The sequence below is a fragment of the Sesamum indicum genome, linkage group LG9 (assembly GCF_026168435.1).
Source record: "Sesamum indicum cultivar Baizhima isolate 11 linkage group LG9, ASM2616843v1, whole genome shotgun sequence".
Classification (NCBI taxonomy): domain Eukaryota; kingdom Viridiplantae; phylum Streptophyta; class Magnoliopsida; order Lamiales; family Pedaliaceae; genus Sesamum; species Sesamum indicum.
In genome coordinates, this window is record NC_142665.1 from 4719247 (window position 1) to 4740304 (window position 21058).

Below are 21058 nucleotides of genomic sequence, written 5' to 3' on the forward strand. Positions count from 1 at the left end.
AGGTAATAAAATTTAATGATGGATATATTGTAGATGTACCCTTCAGCTTTGCAACATTAAAATTTCACTCCTTTCTTTAAAAACTAGTAAAAGTTATTTCTGTAATGATTATTTTCTGATGGAAATTCATTACATAATTTACTTTTTTGGTATAAAATTTGTGAAAAGTAATCAACTTGGGTGTATATATTTTATAGCAGAAAGATTACTAAATTTATAAGAATCAATTTTGTAAATATAAATTATGAGTATCCAATTTACAGAACACGGCTTAATCTTTACTTACTAAACTTTGGGTGGGTTTGGTAACTGGACATTGCAAAGGCAGAGAGAGAGAGAGAGAGAGAGAGAGAGAGAGCTATATGTATGATACTCATTACAATTTAGATTGAATTCTGCAACACAGACGACACAGGATAGGTTATGGTGAATAGCCTCCACAGATGAGAGATATCCACACTACAAGCGCGCTCCATTTTGTGTGATGTGATGTCTTAAGAGACTGAGCTGACCGATGAGATGACCTCCACAATGCTTCTTTTCCGTGCCATCCCACTCTCTTAACTTGACATCCAACAACAAGAATGAAAACATTCTCAACAACTCCAAATAATTTGTTTCACAATCATCAATATAGAAAGAAACATAAGATCACTGATCCTCACCTTGCTTTTGTAAATTTAAGCAGCATATATAACTTCCAGGTGGTAATAATATCATCTAACACTCTTCAGAAGACCTTTTTCTGAGAATTAGGCCTTAACAAGCTCCTCCTTCACCCCGTAAAGTACGGATGCAGCAAAAACACTCTGTACGGATCATTTTAATGATTGCATCAAGTATACCTGCGTTATAACGAATTCTAATCAACAATTTCAACACAGAGAGGAGATACTCAACATTTTTTAAACAAATATGGTAATACCAAGAATGATATATGTTATCAACAAATACTTTACTAATCTGAATATCTTAACGCCAAATTTCCACCAATTTCCTGCTTCGCTTGAAGTCTTGATTGCACACTACCAAACTTTTTAGATGGAGAAAACTTTAACAGGAAAACAATATTTTGCCACCTTTTTGGTTGCTCAATTGGCTGGATTTTGTCTAGGGTTCCACAGACCGTGATTGCTTTAGATTTCACATTCCATCAAGTTGACAATGGAGATGATATTCCATGAAACAGGTTTCAGTTGACTGCCATATCACTACTAGTTCTTGCTACCAAAGCTGATACAGAAGTGTTCACAACTGCGCATGCTGGAAGGACAGACTGGGGGTATAATTACATAATCACTTAGCTATGCCTTTCAAGACACAAGGATAAAAATGGCAAAATTGCAACTTTAGAAACCTCTGAATGCGGCCAAAGCAAGCCAACATCGAAAATGTACCCGGCAGTTCGCAACCCTGAAAGCAAAGTGATAGTGGTTATTGCATAAAATCAGTCATGAGGAGGAAGAAAACATGAAAGCTAGACTTAGATCTGGTAAGAAGGACATGTATGATTCATTGTTTGATTCCTCCGAAAGTAAAATTCTAGGAATTATAAGACAATCAGGTCAAATTAAATAATCGACACTAATAAACAAAGACCTCTTTCTTGGAGTATATTGAGGTAAAATTGCAGGCATTAAAATGAAAAAAAATACCACTTCATGGTCCATTTCCAGTTAGAAAATGGCAATCTCATGGCAGCTGCAAAAGCATCCTATTGGAGTCCAGCAAGGTGAGTGCAGATAGTTACTATCCTCTGTATTGGTTGTTCCAAGTTACCAATAATCTTTACATGAACACAATCCATTCTGAAAATGGTGGAAGCGGTATGCATCACGGACAATAATAGTTCGATCAACAACCTTTGAGACAAACTTAATCCAATTATGGCAATCATTACAAACACGCAGATTCTTCATAACATGCAAGGGAATCATATTAGACAAACTTAGAAGTCCAAAAACAACAGCCAACTTTTCGCTGTGAATATATGCAGTTGGATCCTTCTGCCCCAGCTCTAGATCATTCCATAAGCTACTTCGGTCTTGAACATAACCAAGTGCAGCTAACCTGTTGTTTAGAACCTCCAAGTACTTGTGAATGTCATCTGCAAGAGGATGGAGTCTATCACCAGCATAAAATTCATGGATTGAATTCTTTACTTCAATCCAACTCCGACCAGGCTCTTTCTTCACACCTCTGTCTCTCATGAGTCTTCTTGCTTGATCCCGATTGTCCCATTTACCAGTAACAGCATACATGTTTGACATGAGAACATAAGTAGCGGAATCTGTAGGTTCTAGTTCTAAAAGATGCCTTGCTGCAAATTCACCAATTTCTGTATTCCTGTGAACTGTGCAGGAACTTAAGAGGGTCCTCCAGACCATTGCATCTGGTACAATTGGCATAGACTCCACAAATGCTCTTGCACGGGAAACTTGACCGGCCCTCCCAAGAACATCAACCACACAGGCATAATGTTCTTGTCTCGGTACTAAGGAATGTTGTTCACGCATGGATCTGAAGTAATTCAGCCCCTCCTCCACCAATCCTACATGGCTACATGCTGCCAAGACCCCTACATATGTTATATGATTTGGCTTCATTTGCAACAGTGTCATATCCTCGAACAGTTCTATAGCTTGCCTGCCATATCCATGTTGAGAATATCCTGTAATCATAGCATTCCATGAAACTTCATTTTTCTCAGGCATCTCCGTGAACACCCTCCTGGCACCATTAAGCCGTCCACATTTTGCATACAATGTGATCAATACATTACATACTTCTATCTCACAATCATAACCTGTTTTAATTGTTCTGGCATGAATTTGCTTTCCTAGATTTACATTCGTTAAATTTGCCGCTGCACTAACAGCAGAGCCATATGTGAACATATTAACCTCCTCTCCAGCTTGAATCATTTGAGAAAAGACCTTTAGTGCTTCCTCGCTCTTTCCACTTTGTGCAAATCCTGATATCAATGCATTCCATGAAACATTATCTCTAGCATACATTTTGTCAAATGCTAAGTGTGCCTCCAGAGTACAACCACATCTAGCATATAAACATACAAGTGCATTTCCAATTGAAATATCTGAAGAATAACCAGAGACAATCGACTGACTATGAATTTGACGTCCCTGTTTGAGAGCTTGAATTCCAGCGCATGCACTTATAGCACTTGCCAGCCCTATGTTATCTGATAGAATTCCTCGTTCTTGCATTTCTTCAAAAAGTTTAAGAGCTTCGTCAAACATGTCATGTTGAGCATATCCAGCAATCATAGCTGTCCAGGAAACAATATCGTCTTCATTAAGACGTCTGAATATTTTCAGGGCTGTCTCCAATTCTCCATGTTTGGCATACATGTCTATAAGCACGCTGCAGACATACACATTTGGATGGAACCCAGTTTTTATCACTTGAGTATGAACTTGCTCACCTAGATCAAGTGCTCCAACAGAAGTACATGTTCTAAGAATACTAGGGTATGTGTATTGATTAGGCTGCAGACCCAAAATCTGCATCTGTGAGTAAATATTGAATGACTCTTGGAGATTGCCTATCTGCCCATATGCTACTAGCATCACATTCCATAGCACCACGTTATCTGTTTGAGTTGCGACGAAGAATTTATGGGCTGTTTTAATATCAGAGCATTTTACATAGAGGTCTAGCAGAGAACCCTCTATGATGATATCTGAGCACATGCCTGCCTTGATTGCATATGAATGCAGTTGCATTCCCTTATGAAGAACCCCAATTGATGAACATGTGCCCAAGAGACAAGCAACTGTAACACTATCAGGTTTCAAGGACTCACTGTGCATTTTCTCAAATAACTGGAGAGCTTTCTCGTTTGATCCTTGCATAGCAAAGCCCGAAATCAGAGTGTTGTATGAAACTTTATCCTTACACAGCATTTCACTGAAAATCAGTTCAGCAAATGTTAAATTCCCACATCTAGAATATAGTGCAATGAGAGAGTTGCACACAAAAAGTTCTGATGAAAAACCCCACTTGAAGATCAGAGCGTGAAGTTGCTCCCCAAGTTCATACAAGTTTATCTTGGTACAGGCACTTATAACACTTGAAAAGACATATGGAGTGGGGAATACTCCTAACTTTCGCATCTCACTGTAAAGATGGATAGCCTCTACTTCATGACAGCTTTGGGACAAGCCTGATATCATGGCAACCCAAGTAACACTGTCCCTTGTACACATATTTTTGAAAATTTGGATAGCAGAATCCAGAAATTCATTCTTAAGGTACATATCGATCAAAGGATTACAAACGAGTGGGCTTTTACTGAAACCAAGACGGATGCTTTTAGCATGGATCTGTTGAACAAAGTGAAAAGCAACATTAGCACCACTGCAAGCCCGCAGAATATTAGACACAGCACAAATATCAGCAAGCTGACCAGAAATTCCACCAGATTCATGCAACAAAGTTCTCAAATCTTCTCCTTGAAAGTTCTTGGCATCTGGTGAGCATCTGATTTCCAGGCATTTGTCTCGAAGACTTTCACGGTAAGTTGGAGGAGTTCTGTGAATTTCTTGTTGCCAGTCAAAACACAAAACATTACCCTTCTTTAACTCAGAGTGGATTCCAGCAAAGCTGTGGACATTTTCTTCAGTTGGAGCTTCATCAAGGACACAAGACGCTGCACTGCTGCTAAAAGCAGCAAAAGTGGATGTTGGGACCCGACAAGATTGATGCCACTGTAATAATATCCGCAAAATTACACTTAGAAAGGATTTTGAATCTTAATGTACTGTAAAACGACTGCATAGTCTATACAGTTTCAAGGACAGCTGAAAAAATATTAAAGGAATAAATGAAGACAACCTTGTGAAAGAACTTTGATGAAACATTGAGCCATAATCGGTGTAAGGAGAAGTGAACCAACGACTTACGAATCCTTACGGGAACCATCAAGCAAACAACGTGCATTTTAGCACCATCACCCGCTCCGTGGCTCGGGAGCGGGTCCAAACAGTCGCTAGTTTCTGCTGATTGGGACTTGGGAGGAAGAACTAGGAAAAGAGTCTTGCTCATTAAGCACAAAGGCCATTCTGATTATTCCGAAATTTGGTGTCATGGAGTCGCCTAGAGTGAATCATACACAATCTGTCATAAGAAAATCATATACAGCAGCCTTGATGACTATCCTTTATGCACTTAACACTACTCTCTATCCCATGAATGAGTACAGCACAGTCCTCTGCTACTCTCCAGCATAGACTTCAAAATGTGTAAATGTCCTCCGGAGCTTCGGCGCAGGGCGCAAGGTGGGAGACGCGCCTCCTTTTCAAAGGACAGCACCGCCTTGCAGAAAATATCATCAAATTGTTTGTATATTCTAGCAAGAATGAGTCATGACATTAAACAATTAGAAAAAACTACACCATAATCAACATTTTTTACAAAACAAATCAGGGGAAAAAACCCAGAAATTAAGATGAATAGTAGGTGGGACGAACAGAAGATAAAGGGAAGAGAATAAAGAAAGAGAAGGCAGTAGCAGCGGAAGAAAGACGAGAGGACGGTGATGGTCCGGCGCAGATTCAGGTTTTCTCCAATTCTGGTTTTTCTTCGGTTTGCTGGAGGCCCCAGCCCACACTTTTAGGGCTGGGCGAGTTATTTAATTTTTTATTATTAAAAAAAATAAAATTATATTATTATAATTTTTTTTAATTATATAATAAAAATATGACGAGTCGCGATTTCAAATCGCGACTCGTCAATAAAATATGCTGAAAAAATTGCCGACTGGAAGTCGGGATATCGAATCCCGACATCAAGTCGGGATTTAATATCCCGACTCCAGATTTTTTTTTTAAAGAAAAGCCCAAGTCGTTAATCACGACTTGGGCTTGTTTTTCTTTTTTTTTTTTTATTTCATTTAATTAAATTTTGAATTAATTATATTATTTCATTTAATTATATACATAACATATTAAAATTACAGTTGTATTAATTAACATATTAAAATTATAATTTTATTTAATTATATATAATTAATTAAAATTATATTAATTTAAAATATTATAATTAAGTGTATAAATGTAATAATGTATATTTTTTTGTACTGTTGTAAAAAATACAATGAAGTATACAATTTTTTTTACAACCCGATACCGGCACATCTGATTGTGTAGAAGAATTTCCGAAATATTTCTATGAATTTTTTATCAATTTGTCGTTACTATATAATTTAATTAAACAACAATACATAAAATTATGTATTTGGTTAAATATAACAAATTTAATAATTTAATTAACCAACTATATCTTTTTTATATCAAATGTGATGTTTAATTGAAAATTAATATAAATAGCCAAAATCATAAAATATTTCGATAAATAATACATCGCTCAATATAAACTATATTTAATAAAATGACTAATTAAATAATATAATTTTATAAATTATTCACAACGAGATGGATTGGACGCAAACGCGTGCAAGGCAACAATTCCGATAAAGAAATTCTTCTACACAATAAGATGTGCCTGTATCAAATTGTCAAGAATAATTGTATACTTCATTGTATTTTTTACAATTGTACAAAAAATTATATATTATTACATTTATTTATTAAATAAATAAAAAAAATTGCAACCCATGTCGCAATTTCATCTTGCGATTTGGGTTGCATTTTTTTTAATAAAATATTATATAATTAATTATATAATTTTATTTAATTATATATAATTAATATATTAAACTTTAAAAAAATATAATATTAAAATTATATTAATTTAAAAAATTATAATTAAATATATAAATATAATATGTATATCTTTTTACGCAATTAGATGTGCCGGTATCGGGTTATCAAGAATAATTGTATACTTCATTGTATTTTTTACAACAGTACAAAAAAATATACATTATTACATTTATACACTTAATTATAATTTTTTAAATTAATATAATTTTAATTAATTATATATAATTAAATAAAATTATAATTTTAATATGTTAATTAATACAACTGTAATTTTAATATGTTATGTATATAACTAAACGAAATTATATAATTAATTATTTAAAATTTAATTAAATAAAATAAAAAAAGAAAAAGAAAAACAAGCCCAAGTCGTTACTTGGGCTTTTCTTTAAAAACAAATTCTGGTGTCGGGATTCAGAATCCGACTTCAAGTCGGGATTTTATATCCCAACTTGAAGCTTTTGCAATTTTTCCAATATTTTATTGACGAGTCGCGATTTGAAATCGCGACTCGTCATATTTTTATTATATAATTAAAAAAAATTATAATAATATAATTTTATTTTTTTTTAATAATAAATAATTAAATAACTCTGGGCTTTAGCCTTTGCCAAAACTACATTTTTTATCGGTACGACTGAGGTTGATCAGTGATGTACTCTTATCATCATTTATGACCTTACTGTACTTGATTTCATACAATAAAAAGTTATAGTATTTTTTATTTTCTAGAATAAAAAATTATAGATTTTTTTTTAATCCCAAACGCTATAATCTTTTAGTTTATGGAATTAAATGTGCTAAGTTCGTAAATTATGGGATAAAAAATATAACACCCTCTATTATATGGGACTAAAAATACAAATTTTTCCCGTCTGTGACGTCTTGCAGCACCGTCACCAAGTGTTTCCCTTATTATTTAGAAATTATTTATAATTTTGGATTGGATTATGCAATCATAAAATGAAAATTTAAAATTGACAATTTTAACTTTATTGTATTTTTTAAAAAAGAACACAAATTTAAATTTTATATAAAAAACTTGAGGAGATAAACATTTTTTTTAAAAAAAAAAAATTATAAATTCTCTGCTAGTTTATAAAATAAGTCATGCAGGAGTCTCAAGTATTTTGGTATAGGCATTCAAACAATATATGTATAGGGAAATTCTAATACGAATCGGATTTAGTCAAATTTGAATCAATTATATAATAAATATACGTCACTTATTTTGTAATTAGTTTGATTCGATAAATTAAATTTTTTCATAAACACCATTATTTTAAATATTTAAACTTGAAAATAGGCAATAATAACGTTAAACCACTCTCGTCCGTCCGAATAGGGCAAATATAGTACTAAACCATTCTCGAATTAGACTTGTTAACTGATACTTAAAAGATTTTTTTTTTTTAAATTGTTCATTTTGATGGTACAGAGTAAAAGATGCCATTTTTTTTTTTTAAATTATTAGTGGCAAAATGTGATTTACTCATTCTTTTTTACTTATGTCTGAATAAAATCTTGTACTACAAACTTTTGTCGGCATTTGAACAAGAAACTTTGGATTACTGCATTCGCTATTATGGAGATTAGAAGGACGTTTGGGATTTTTTTCATATTTTTGGTTGTGATGGCTGCTCGTAAGTCTTTCTATAATTTTGTAATTTTATTTGTATCCACTTATGTATATGTATGTATGAATGTACGTATTTTTGAATAAATATGCTTTGATCAATGAGGTCCATATGATGTTCATTGTATGTTTGAAAATTCCAAGTTTAGTTCATGTTAGAGTTGTCAAGTCCAGACAATAATTCTTTAGATTTGTTATGATATTTAACTGTGACTTTATATGAGAAAACTATTGGATTTTTTTTACTATGTAATTCAAAATATCGGTGTTGTTATGATAGGGTTATTTAATGCCTTTTTATTTTCGTAATTTAGATCATTTGGCATTTTAGTCTTTTTAACTTTCTAGTTAGCGTTTTGGTTCTACATCTTTTTAGTTTTAGTAATTTTAGTCATTTTTATAGCTGGACTTCACCTCCACAGGTGATAAGGATGAACTCCGGTGAGAAAAAGGACCGAAATTATGAAAATTGAAAAATATATGACCAAAATGCTACCTATAAAGTTAAACGACAAAAATGCTAATAAGAATGAGTCAATAAAAACAGTAAGCCCAATTTTAAAAGTTCATGTGAAATACACGTACATTTTTCCAGTTAGAAATGTGAACTTCAAGTATTGGAATCACGAAAATATAGTTGGATAATAAAGATTTTCATAGTAAATGGTATCTGGAAATATGATATTTGTATATTGTATAAATACTTGTTATGGACAACTACTTTGTACTAATATGATTTACTGAATCAATCAGAAAGATATGTTTTGGTGATATCTTTACTGTGAATATTAGTTTTTGGTGGGATAATTGTTGTAATAGTTGTGTTTGCGACTAAATACAGAGGTGAGCATCCCTGGTGCGGAAGCAAAACATTGCATATCAAAGAGTAAGAAATACAAGAAATTTTGTCTACACGACCAGAATTGTACTAAAATCTGCAGGACTGAGGGATTCTCTCGTGGGAGATGTCAAGGCTTTCCTCTTTATTGTTACTGCATTAGAAAATGTTAGTTCACGTGTGCTCCATTGGTTATAAATGGTAATGGGGAGTTAGAAGCTTGTGTTTTTTTTTGTGTTTCTTGAAAATGTAGCAACTGCTTGAACTATCCCATTTGAATGGATATATTGTAACTTACCCAAAATTCATCAATTGGCTCAAGGGCATCAACCCATATTAGGACAAGGTCTCCTACTTGGAAGTCATGGGCCTTGTCGCCTTTCTTGTACGAATTCCGAACTCGTTGGGAGGCCATCTCAACTAGTCAGGATGAGTGCATATATGTCGTAGCGCGGTTCTGTGTAATATTTTTTAAAATAGAAATGCATCAATATAACAACAATAATTAATTTACATCAATATATCAGCCATCATTCATCTCTAGCTTCCACCCCATTGAATCTTTCCCTGCTTTCAGTATAGGCATTGGACAAATATGATTCACCAGAAGCTCCGGGCAAAATCCTCTCAGTTTCTGTCGATCCCAGGCGCCTCTGTCCCAATGATAATTCACTTTCTGTTGCGCGTATTCAGACGCTTGAGCTCTAATGTACAAAGGTTTCTTTCCACACCATCAATCACACCAGAAAGATATGTCTCTGTTGCCAAGTGCCAAGAATTGTATCTGTTGGACTCTGCTTTAATTCTCTATATCCTCCTCCAAGTGTAGGAATAGTTTTTGCAATATTCCACGCAGCTGGGAATGTTATTTCAACAACATTTGTTATGCAAATACATCGCCTACAAAGAGTTGTTTGAATGATCCACTGAAAAGAAAGTCGCACGACTAATTGTAATAGCAACAAGATACATATATTTTAGATAGCAATTGGTATCATATCCTAATCACTGATTAATATCATTATAAAATTGGATTGTTTTATGAAAATTTAATTCTGTGCAAATTTAAATTTCAGTACTCATTATATCTCCGAGGTCATACAAACCCAAGTGAGTATTCTTAGGACAACATTCATGCCTATACACGTATACACACACATAAGCAATTCATTTTTCTGGTGTCTGAGCTACACGGACCTGAATCAAAAGCTCACCATTCAATTTTTCACTTGATAATTTCTTTATTCACTTCTTTTTGTGCAATTCATCCAACACATACATTCAGCATTCAGAAACACCAAGTGGGGTTAGGTGACAAAAAAACATCATCACAATCCCACAAATTCCATTAGCATGGAATTTGACAGCAACACTACTAGTTCGGGCAGTTTACTCAACATCAAATCCTTTCTCTTGTAGCTCAGATATAACCTCATTTCTCATCCTTAACCAAAGTTTCAAAGCCTCCTGCTCAAACTTCTTGTCCTGCAATTCTTTCTGAAAATTGTAAGAATCTTTATCGGTTTCAATGATCCCTTTTGGCCCAATGGTGGTACCAATCATCCCACCCTTAGCAATGAACTCCTCCATGGCCTCCTTATCGCCTGGGTAAGGAAACTTCCGGCGCTCATAGAGATGAGCAAGCTCTTTCTCTTCCTTAGGCCTCGGCTTCAACGTCCACCACCCAAGTGGGGAAGTTTCATTCCACAGCCATGCCACACCAAAAAGAGCATACGTGCATAATAGTGCTTTGCCGACTTGCTTCCAGAAATGGTGGTCTTCTTTTCCTAGCCCAATTTTCTTCAGGAATTTCTCAACTTTGAATGAGTTTATTCCTAAGAGACCTGCAAAGGGAATGTTGTAGAGTTATAGACTTGCAAGTTGCCTGTGATAACAAACCATCCAATTGCAATTAATGTGGGATAGTTCGCAAGAGAACATGTTAAAGAAACAACAGAAGACTCCAGATGGTTTGTGCAACTTTTGGTGATATTAAATCAAATACTCATATCTGAAAGGTGAATTACATTGATCAAGGCAGTAAGATTAGCAATGACTATGATGACCAGGAACCTTTGTAAATACAAGCTCAAAGAACATACAGATGTATATCATTTTCTTAATAGTTTTAACGAATATCCTAATATAGGCATTCTGTCAAACAAGCTATGGGCAGAAAATGCTCAAGAAACAAATTTGTACTGTAGGGCCTTTAGAGATGTTCAGAACACCAAATTGAAACTCTTATCATATTAATCAAGACACGAAGGCTCAACAACAATTATGACAACAACAGGTCATCAAATGCACAGGCCGAGAAAACATAGAATAGGGTATAATTGTTTTCTTGCTTGCTTAACAACTATTGAAATTGGGCCATTTTGTGGAAGAGTAGAATGTGGCAAAAATGCTCAAGAAAGAATTTGAAAAAGCAGATGATATGTGGCATTTGGCATGACCGACACTGTGAACTATGTGAATTACAGTTCAAGAACCTACATACAAGCTTAATTAGCACAAATTAATATGCCAGTCAACCCTGATATTTTTGTTATAGAGTTGCAAATATACCTGTTCTGGATAAGTTTATTTATGTTTGGATAAATGGTACAGGATTCACTAGTCATTGTCACATCATGTCCTTGATCTTTATTTCGAATTTCCTTTATTACTGATTAATGGTGTAGAATGTTAAATCATATTTTTTTATGATTTTAATGTGAAACTACAATGTAAATATCAATCACTTCGTCTTGTGTTTTTAGTTGCATTAGTTAAGATGAATGCATATATATAAAATATATAGATATGTAAATGTGTGTATGCATATATACATAGGGAAACACAAATTTATAAAACTATAAATATGTGCAGCAGATAATAGCATACAAAATTTATAATAATATATGTGTGTGTGATAGCTATAATGTATATTACTTATTTCCTAATTTATTTTCTTGTGTTCTGATGGCGTGATGTTTGTTTTTTGTTAGCTTATATTGTGTTTTTGTGTCTTAGAAATAGATGGAAACTGGAACAAAAAGAATGTGCAAAGAAAGAAGTTTGGGAAAGAACCTTGCAGAGAGGAATACAATACAGAAAAGGTGAAAAGATTGATCATATGCAGAATGATAGGGTTGTTTTCAAATTTTAAATATCTACAAGCCTCAATAATAGAATCAATGAGGCCTCAATCCATCATACATCTATTTCTCCACCCACTACTCCTCTTTCAAGCTCATTTTCTTCTAGTTTCAATAGAGGATGACAATCAATTCTCCAATTTACCAGAAATCAAAATTATTATTAGGAGGTCCGTTAGGGCAAAGCCCATGTTAACAAATATCCCAGATAAGTTCTTCATATCCAAAACAATGAAGAGCACAGAATGTGCTGCAACAAAATGGGATTGAATTACAAAGAGAAAAGAGTTACCATCTCTGTAAGCCATCCCCCATTCCTTTCCATGCCTCCCATCCTGCAAACCAACATAAAAACTCTTAAAATCCTACTAAAACACATCAACAAAAAAAGGACTGTAATTGCAATCCAAACTGATAAAATAGCAGTTAAAGAAAGATAAAAATATGAAACCCTAATAACACGGAGAGAAAGAAACAAAACTGAAATGAAATGACTATAGAGAAATCCATACCAAAACCAGTCAAAATTTATATATGATATTAATCACACAAGAAAAATAAAAGATTTCTTTTCTGGAGATTGATTTTAGTTATCTAGTAAGATACACGAGGCAGTGAGTTTCAGCCATGTAAAAGCCAATTCCCAAGTTGAGGAGAAACAGGGGCCACCTCTGAGAACTTTTTCTTCTTCTTCCAAATCGGACACTTAGCTCCGACACCAGCTGCTGCATTTCCAGAGGAATTGGTGGTGAAATTGGTGGAATTAAGGTTTCGAAAGAAGCTGGATGAGATTCTGAAGAGGGCAGAGGTCTTTTGGAGGGAGGAAGACGCTCTCTTTGTGACGAGAGCACTCGCCATCCCCTGAATACCACAATACCGTATAACCTGAGCGGTGAAGTAATAAAACTGGCGAAAAAAACAAATAAACACCAAGGAAATCTGACTTACACTGTTGGTTTTTTTAGAATTATGTATGTGTTTCAGTGAATAAATATATTTATTTAATGGAAAAAATTTAAGAACTCTTGTGATATTAAAAATATTCAAAAGAAATTTAAAAAAAATAAAATATCAATTATATCTCATGTGATATGGATAAAAATTCAAAAAAACTCCTGAAACAAGAGTGTGTGGTGCACACGTATTGACTGAGATTTTGGATTTGAAAAGTGCATTATTTTAACAATTTTGCCTTCCTTCAGATTTTTAATTGGAAATTCAGATAACGAATTAACTCATCAATTTTGGTTCTTTTCATCGGGCTTTTTCAGTTCTAGTTGGGTATTACACAAACGACTTTGCCTCTACTTGATTGTGGGTCTTTTCCATCAGCCTTCTTCACTTTTAGTTGGGATTTTTCATTTTCATCGATTTTGGCTCTTTTCGACTGGGTATCTTCACTTTCATGAAGGGTATGAGTGTGTGTGTCAATCAATTTCAGATTTCAGATAAGATGTTCATCAAATTCAAAGAACTCGAAGGGAGTGCTTATGTGTGTGCGCGAAGCCTTTGGTGTGTGAATAAATTGAATAACCAGTGCATGCGTGTGCGCCCACGAAGCTTTGGTATGTGAAGAAATGGAGAGGAAGCGTGCGCACGGGCAACGTTTGGTGTGTGCAGAAGGGCTTTTGTGAGTGTTCTAAAATTGGCTAAAACCCTACGGCATCGAATGGTGTTAGGGGACCCTTTTGTTGGTTTTTTTTTAATTATGTATGTATTTCAGTGAATAAATATATTTATTTAATGGAAAAAATTTAAGAACTTTTGTGATATTAAAAATATTCAAAAAAAATTTAAAAAAATTAAAATATCAATTATATCTCATGTGATATGGATAAAAATTCAAAAAAACTCCTGAAACAAGAGTGTGTGGTGCACACGTATTGACTGAGATTTTGGATCTGAAAAGTGCATTATTTTAACAATTTTGCCTTCCTTCAGATTTTTAATTCGAAATTCAGATAACGAATTAACTCATCGATTTTGGTTCTTTTCATCGGGCTTCTTCAGTTCTAGTTGGGTATTGCACAAACGACTTTGCCTCTACTTGATTGTGGGTCTTTTCCATCAGCCTTCTTCACTTTTAGTTGGGATTTTTCATTTCCATCGATTTTGGCTCTTTTCGACTGGGTATCTTCACTTTCATGAAGGGTATGAGTGTACGTGTCAATCAATTTCAGATTTCAGATGAGATGTTCATCAAATTCAGAGAACTCGAAGGGAGTGCTTATGTGTGTGCGCGAAGCCTTTGGTGTGTGAATAAATTGAATAACCAGTGCATGCGTGTGCGCCCACGAAGCTTTGGTATGTGAAGAAATGGAGAGGAAGCGTGCGCGCGGACAACGTTTGGTGTGTGCAGAAGGGCTTTTGTGAGTGTTCTAAAATTGGCTAAAACCCTACGGCATCGAATGGTGTTAGGGGACCCTTTTGTTGGTTTTTTTTGAATTATGTATGTGTTTCAGTGAATAAATATATTTATTTAGTGGAAAAAATTTAAGAACTTTTGTGATATTAAAAATATTCAAAAAAATTTTAAAAAAATTAAAATATCAATTATATCTCATGTGATATGGATAAAAATTCAAAAAAACTCCTGAAACAAGAGTGTGTGGTGCACACGTATTGACTGAGATTTTGGATCTGAAAAGTGCATTATTTTAACAATTTTGCCTTCCTTCTAATCTTATATATAATATTATATAATACATAATATATAATATAATAAATTTTAAAACAATTTATATATATTTATTAATAATAAAATATTATTTTGTATATAAATATATAACGATATTAATATTTTTAATATAATATATTTTAATTAAATTCATTAAAAAAAATTATAGCAACAATGACGCCGCTCAGAGAAAGAGTGCGGCCCGCACCCTCCTCAACACTGGGCAACGACAGTCGCCCAGCAGCGAGGGCGACCATTGTCTCCCCCTCTGCAAGGACGGGGGGCGGGGACGGGAGGGGGAGGATTGAAGGGGAAGGGGGAGCAGGTTGTGGGATGGGGAATTTGGTTATTATTTTTTTAAAATAATAAGTTTATTTTTTATAAATTATAATAATATATATAATATAATTGTATCTGCCATGTCGTTCAACTCATCTTTAAAGTAATATAGGACTAAAGACTCCACAATAAATATCCAATTGACGTGCCATGTCATTTTTCGGTCAAAAATTAAAATTTCGGCCGCTAAAGGACTAACTTTTATTAATTTTGAAAATTAATGAATTTATAAAAATGAGCATAATTATCAGACTAAAATTAATATTTAGCATATTTAATGGACTAAAAAAATAATTTTTTCTATATAAATTTTTAATTTTATATATTATAAATAGATATATTATTGATATATTTTAATAGACCGTAGTTGGCCATATTGACTAGGAGGGGCATTTCAATCATTGTCTCTAAAAAATTAGGTTTAAGTTGATCAGGGGACAGTGTGGTCATTGTTCACAACATAGGGTTAATTTTTTATATTTAAATTTATAAATGGTTTTTTTTTTTTTTTATGTTTTTCAATATCACATGGATCAAAATGAATTTAACTCTTTATTTAATTGCTTGTTGATTATGATTTTTTTTTAATTATATATATGTGCTTGGTCCACATTGTATACTGTATATTTGGTTTATGTGAATTATTTATAATACTCCTAGAATCCTCTGTCCACAAGTATTTATTAATATTGATAGGTCAAGTATTTAATTGTGATTGCTTTAATATTTGCAGACAATGGTGTTAGGAAATTATGCTAATTTTTACATTTGGTTAGAGGGTTCAATAGTAAGGTCAAGGGCTTAGACATATGTTTCACGCTCACCATACATGGATGGCAATGTATCATAGTCATGTATGACCTAAGATTTCATTCTATTATGCATAATTTAAATAAACACAACATTTGAATAAAGAATATTGAATATGTTATCAATGTCAAACAAATAAGGTTGTTTTATACAAGGTATTACAATGTATCATCTAACTAACATTCGACAACTTAGTTGGTCCACCGAGCACTGTCCGAACCTCAACTGACTTAACAATCTCAGCTAGGCCTTTAGCCGAGTAATCCCTCAACTGGGCTCTCCGATGGGGCTGATAACTTCATCCAAGCTTTTAATTTGGTCTCAGAGGCATTTAGGCTTATGGTTTCAAGCTGGCTCGGTGGGCTAACAATGTTTTCAGATGGATCGCTTCCAACTCGGCGTTTAGGTGAGTTGGAGGTTGCAAGGCCCAAGCAAACGAGCTGGCTCGAACTTTCGGCTTCCCTTTCTTGCAGTCTTATCAAACCAATGACCTTTTGGGCTTTCAATAGGATCGACGTGTATCAATATACAAATATCATTTTTCTAATTTGTATTGCAACTTTTAATTTTATATTTAACAGATGATATTGAAATAGATTTCAATATTTGTATTTTCTGTTTAAGTGATTTAACAATTATAATATTTTTATTAGTAGAATTGAACTTCTACATATTTAAAGCAAGATTCAACAAAACAGCATCAGAAAAGATTATGCTATGTGAATATTCTAATAATTTATGGGTTCCAAGAACGGAAACCAAACTAATTCTAATGAGGGCAAATAATGACATTTTGACCAAAAAATAAATTTGACATTAATGAAAAAGCAATGTAATAAATATTTCATATGAAACTCAAGTCTGCGAATTCTTTTTATTTTTAGATTATTCTACATACGTTTGATTTAAATTCTATTGGTATAAAACCGTATTATATATAATTAAATCTTCACATTACAGTAAGAATATACACAAAATTGTATATTAAATTTACTCCAACACAATGACAAATACCCATTTCTACCTTTTGTAATGGTAACAGGAAAATAGTTAACAATAAAGAGATAATTAAATCAAGTTTTCATATAAGCATCAGACATGTTGATTAAAAACCATACACACAGCCTTAAACAATGCTAGTAAACAAGAGGCAGATGACGACGAGGACGTAGGAGAGGAGATACTAGAAAGACATGGATTTCATCCCACATGGAGAAAGCTAAAGGCTTGGCAGATGTTGAAGCATAGAAAAAGGTAATGAGAGATGTTAAGACAAAATAAGGAGCCGTGAGGTAAGCGCAAAGCGAACTATTCTTTCGCCTTTTACTAAAGAATACCGTGCGCTTGCCTCATTCAACGGCATACTCTAATTTTTGGAGGGTCCGAACCTATTGGGTTTTTGGCCCCTACAATTTATGTCTGAATTTTTGGTAAGTATGCAGAAATTGCTGGTGACATGGTGTAAGATATAAGCGAAAATGGAAGCTGAGTGATTGCAGCACAACATAGAACGTCTGCTATTCTGCCTCCCACATCGGATTGCGAGAGGAATGCAGGAGGCCTGAGGCTGCTACAAATCATTAGGCTGTGGCACTGAATTAAGCATACCTTTCTCGGCCTTTTGGCTAAGATCAAGTGTAGTATCTGTTCTTATCAGTTTAATATCTGATACGTGAGCCATCGGCTCACATGATATTAAATTAATTTTTCTAGGGGGAGAGCCCATTACAGTAGCTTGCTGCTGGGGCTCTCACGCGTCGCCTTGGTGTTGCACTATTGCCTTGGCCTGGCGCTCCCCACCAATTCTAGTCTATTGTTCGTTGGCCTTGGTGGCACTATTGCCTTGGGGCCTGGCGCCCCACACCAATTTTAGTCCACTGATGTAGAACAGAGACCAAGAACATGGTCAATGGAATTTTTCACGCACTTGTTCATTTTCCATCACTATTTCTTGTACATAACTAAACCGTATTGCATTACGAGAGAAGCGAATATTAGGCAAAGATATCACAACTTCAAATATACTTAAATGGATGGGGTCAATGGGTGATCATGAAGGTCATGGCCTATGTTGGTGTCCTTCATTGCACTTGGGACGGTGCTTATCTAAGGTCTGCCTAAATGGTGAAATCTACGTCATAATTTATGGTAGTGGGGGCTTGCGTTCGCGCAGCTCCCACCCCAAATCTTAGTATGAAAATTGAAATGCTTGTTATCTTTATTATTATTTGCTTTGGTCTATTTATTTGAATTCTTATTTTGTGTTAATCTATGGAAGGATTGAAAACATGACTTTAGTTTATCAAAATCTTGAATTTATAAATTTTAGAATTTGTTAATTACTTTCTTTTATTCAAGTTATTAATTTTTAGGGATAACTACACCGTCCCATGATATTTAGTGTAATTAGATGTATATTTAATACTTGATGAGATAAAAAAAATGTGGTGCTAGGCCATTTGGAGTGGAAAGCGGTGAAATAAGTGTTAGAGATAAAAACATATAAATGAGTGAAAAAGAAAGTATAATTGCTCTATTTTTGTCTAAAGAGAGAGAATGATATTGAATCAAAGTTCTAAGTACGAAACTACAATGTTCTTTTAAGTTAATATGATAGCATAAAGGTGAAAGTTATAGTAGGTAAGTTTAAAGTGTAGAAAAGATCAAAACATCTCCTCTCGCTAGTGGAACTCTCTATTCATAGGCAACAAGGTAGGAGAAAATCACAAATTTGATAAAGCATGAACTTAAAATTGTTGGATGATGCCGAATCCCCCTCAGATATGGTGGACAGTCCCAAGCAGTTGGACAATCGCCCTCGGAGGGGCTATTCAATTCTGCTGTTTATCTTCTAGGTTAAGGATGCCTTCATGGATTTTCAGGAAGGTGGTTGAAGAGCCTCTTCCCAGTCAAAGTTAGGTTTTTAGTGTTTAAAGTACTTCTCTTTAGGGTGTCATGTGTCTTGGAGAGGGCTATTTGCCCTTATCTAATTATGTGAGGGGGACTTCTAGAGATCCTGCACAGATGCCATCTAGGTCCCTTGTGAGCACCATGTGAGAGGACCTTTGACTTTGGTTAGGGATTTCAAGTCCGTAAGCTTCCTTGTGGGTCTATGAGGCCTTCTTAGATCAAGGCTATCTCGAACATAGGCCGGTTGCTTCTTTTGACCAATTTATTTTCTGGGGGAATCTGCTAGTCCCCTTGAGGGCTTGCCGGGATTGGGCTTCCTCAGGGCCTTATGGGCCTTGTCTTGACTGGGTCTCCTAGGGAGCGCCATGAGCCTCACATGCCTTTCTTTTTTTGGACCTTTTTGTGTTAGTCCATTTTTATGCACATCATTCAATGCCCACTCTAATAAGTAGAGATTTTGACACTTACTAGAGCAAGAACTAGCCTGAAGAAGGAGCCATTTTTATTTTTTTCCCTCAAATTTCTACAAAGAATGTTAGTCTCATGTTTAGAAAAAGAAGAACTTACTTCATGCCTATACAAAGCAGAGCTTTATGAAGGTGTTTCTAAGGAGGAGGGCCTAACGAGTGTCTTTTATGCCTAATGCAAGAGAATGTTAATAATAAAGATGTGCATATAATGAACAAGACTTGCAAGGAACAAGATTGTTGTGCCTACTCGAGAGAGGGCTCATTTGAGGATGCTTACTTGGAGCAAGACTTAGGGCTTGCTGGAGGAAAGATAATGTGTCTGCTCGAAGTAGGGCTTAGGTGTCTCCATAGAGGAGGGATTAGCTGCTGACACGGAACAAAGCTTAGAAGTCATAATATTAGTTCAATAAATGAGTTAGAATTTAAAATATTACGAGTATACAAATCATGTGCCATAAAATTAGAAATGTATACTTTTATTTTATCTGTAAAATTTTTGTTTTTGTGCTTATTTTACTTAAAAGATTTGTACTCACGGGAACCACGTGCAATAGTTGTTAGTTAATACAAAAAAGATGTAGTATATGATTTGTATAAAACACAAGTGTTTTCAGTTGTTTTTTTTAATTTTTGGAATATTCTACATTTAGTTTGACTCTATTGGTATGCAACAATCAGGGATGTCATGATATATAATTAAGAGTTGAATAATTGTTAATCACTATAAATAAATAAATCTCCATGTTACGTTCAATATTAAAAGGAACAAAAGACCAAATTAAGATCAAAATAACATATAGTAACAATAAACTCAAAATTATATAATAAATTTAGTGCAGCACACTTTCTAAAATACATATTTTGTAATGGTAACAGAATTCCTCATTAATACAATACCAATAGTGAGACAAGATAAAAAACTAAAAATAAACAGTAAAGAGACAATTTACATCAAGTCTTCATATAAGCATTACAGTCACATCAGACATGTTGATTGAAACCATATGTGGCCTTGAACAATACTTATACACAAGACGACGGCCACGATCGCACAGGAGAAACGAGAAAGGCATGAATTGCATCCCACATCGAGACAGATAAAGGCTTGGCAGATTTTGAAGCATAGAAAGTGGTAATGAGAGATGTTGAGAGAAGCTAAGGAGCCGTGAGGTAAGTGCAGAGCGAACTATTCTTTCGCCTTTTACTAAAGAATACCGTGCGCTTGCCTCATTCAACGGCATACTCTAATTTTTGGAGGGTCCGAACCTATTGGGTTTTGGCCCCTACAATTTATGTCTGAACTTTAGTTAAGTATGCAGAGATTGCTGGCGACATAGTGCAAGATATAACCGATAATGGAAGCTGAGTGATTGCAGCACAACAGAGAACGTTTGCTTCGTTGTTGCACAGAATGTCATTCTGCCTCCCACATCGGATTGAGAGAGGAATGCAGGAGGGCTGAGGCTGCTACAAATCATTAGGCTGTGGC

The 21058-nt window shown here is 34.4% G+C and overlaps 2 protein-coding genes and 4 non-coding genes across 12 annotated transcripts; 4 read left to right on the top strand and 2 right to left on the bottom strand.

Annotated features, from left to right (window-relative positions):
* Nucleotides 1-213: 213 nt before the first annotated feature.
* On the bottom strand, nt 214-5645 carry LOC105170632 (pentatricopeptide repeat-containing protein At4g13650). 7 transcript variants are annotated; one of them, XM_020696726.2, is made up of 6 exons: nt 5493-5645; nt 4858-5371; nt 1656-4730; nt 1080-1413; nt 666-845; nt 214-564 (listed from the first exon to the last, which is right to left on the bottom strand). In XM_020696726.2, exons 2-3 carry the CDS (start codon nt 5065-5067, stop codon nt 1776-1778), a joined length of 3165 nt encoding a protein of 1054 aa, XP_020552385.1. In that variant the 5' UTR covers nt 5068-5371; nt 5493-5645; the 3' UTR covers nt 214-564; nt 666-845; nt 1080-1413; nt 1656-1775. The 7 variants fall into 7 exon arrangements, with proteins under 7 accessions (XP_020552385.1, XP_088741370.1, XP_088741369.1 ...); XM_088885244.1 differs by having other exon boundaries at nt 1080-1263; nt 1358-1413; nt 4858-5644; XM_088885243.1 differs by having other exon boundaries at nt 1080-1276; nt 1358-1413; nt 4858-5644.
* Nucleotides 5646-10441: 4796 nt separating this feature from the next.
* Nucleotides 10442-13285, bottom strand: LOC105170633 (homeobox prospero protein). The gene is made up of 3 exons (XM_011091481.3): nt 13033-13285; nt 12656-12698; nt 10442-11064 (listed from the first exon to the last, which is right to left on the bottom strand). The coding sequence occupies exons 1-3, from the start codon at nt 13219-13221 to the stop codon at nt 10610-10612; spliced, it is 687 nt and encodes a 228-aa protein (XP_011089783.1). The 5' UTR covers nt 13222-13285; the 3' UTR covers nt 10442-10609.
* A 4187-nt stretch (nt 13286-17472) lies between these two features.
* LOC148786832 (U5 spliceosomal RNA) lies at nt 17473-17588 on the top strand. Its single transcript, XR_016067639.1, has one exon. It is a non-coding gene; the product is annotated as a U5 spliceosomal RNA (small nuclear RNA).
* A 205-nt stretch (nt 17589-17793) lies between these two features.
* LOC148786833 (U2 spliceosomal RNA) lies at nt 17794-17989 on the top strand. The gene has a single exon (XR_016067653.1). It is a non-coding gene; the product is annotated as a U2 spliceosomal RNA (small nuclear RNA).
* Nucleotides 17990-18210: 221 nt separating this feature from the next.
* LOC148786834 (U1 spliceosomal RNA) lies at nt 18211-18369 on the top strand. Its single transcript, XR_016067633.1, has one exon. It is a non-coding gene; the product is annotated as a U1 spliceosomal RNA (small nuclear RNA).
* Nucleotides 18370-20730: 2361 nt separating this feature from the next.
* Nucleotides 20731-20846, top strand: LOC148786835 (U5 spliceosomal RNA). Its single transcript, XR_016067640.1, has one exon. It is a non-coding gene; the product is annotated as a U5 spliceosomal RNA (small nuclear RNA).
* The last annotated feature ends 212 nt before the right edge of the window (nt 20847-21058 follow it).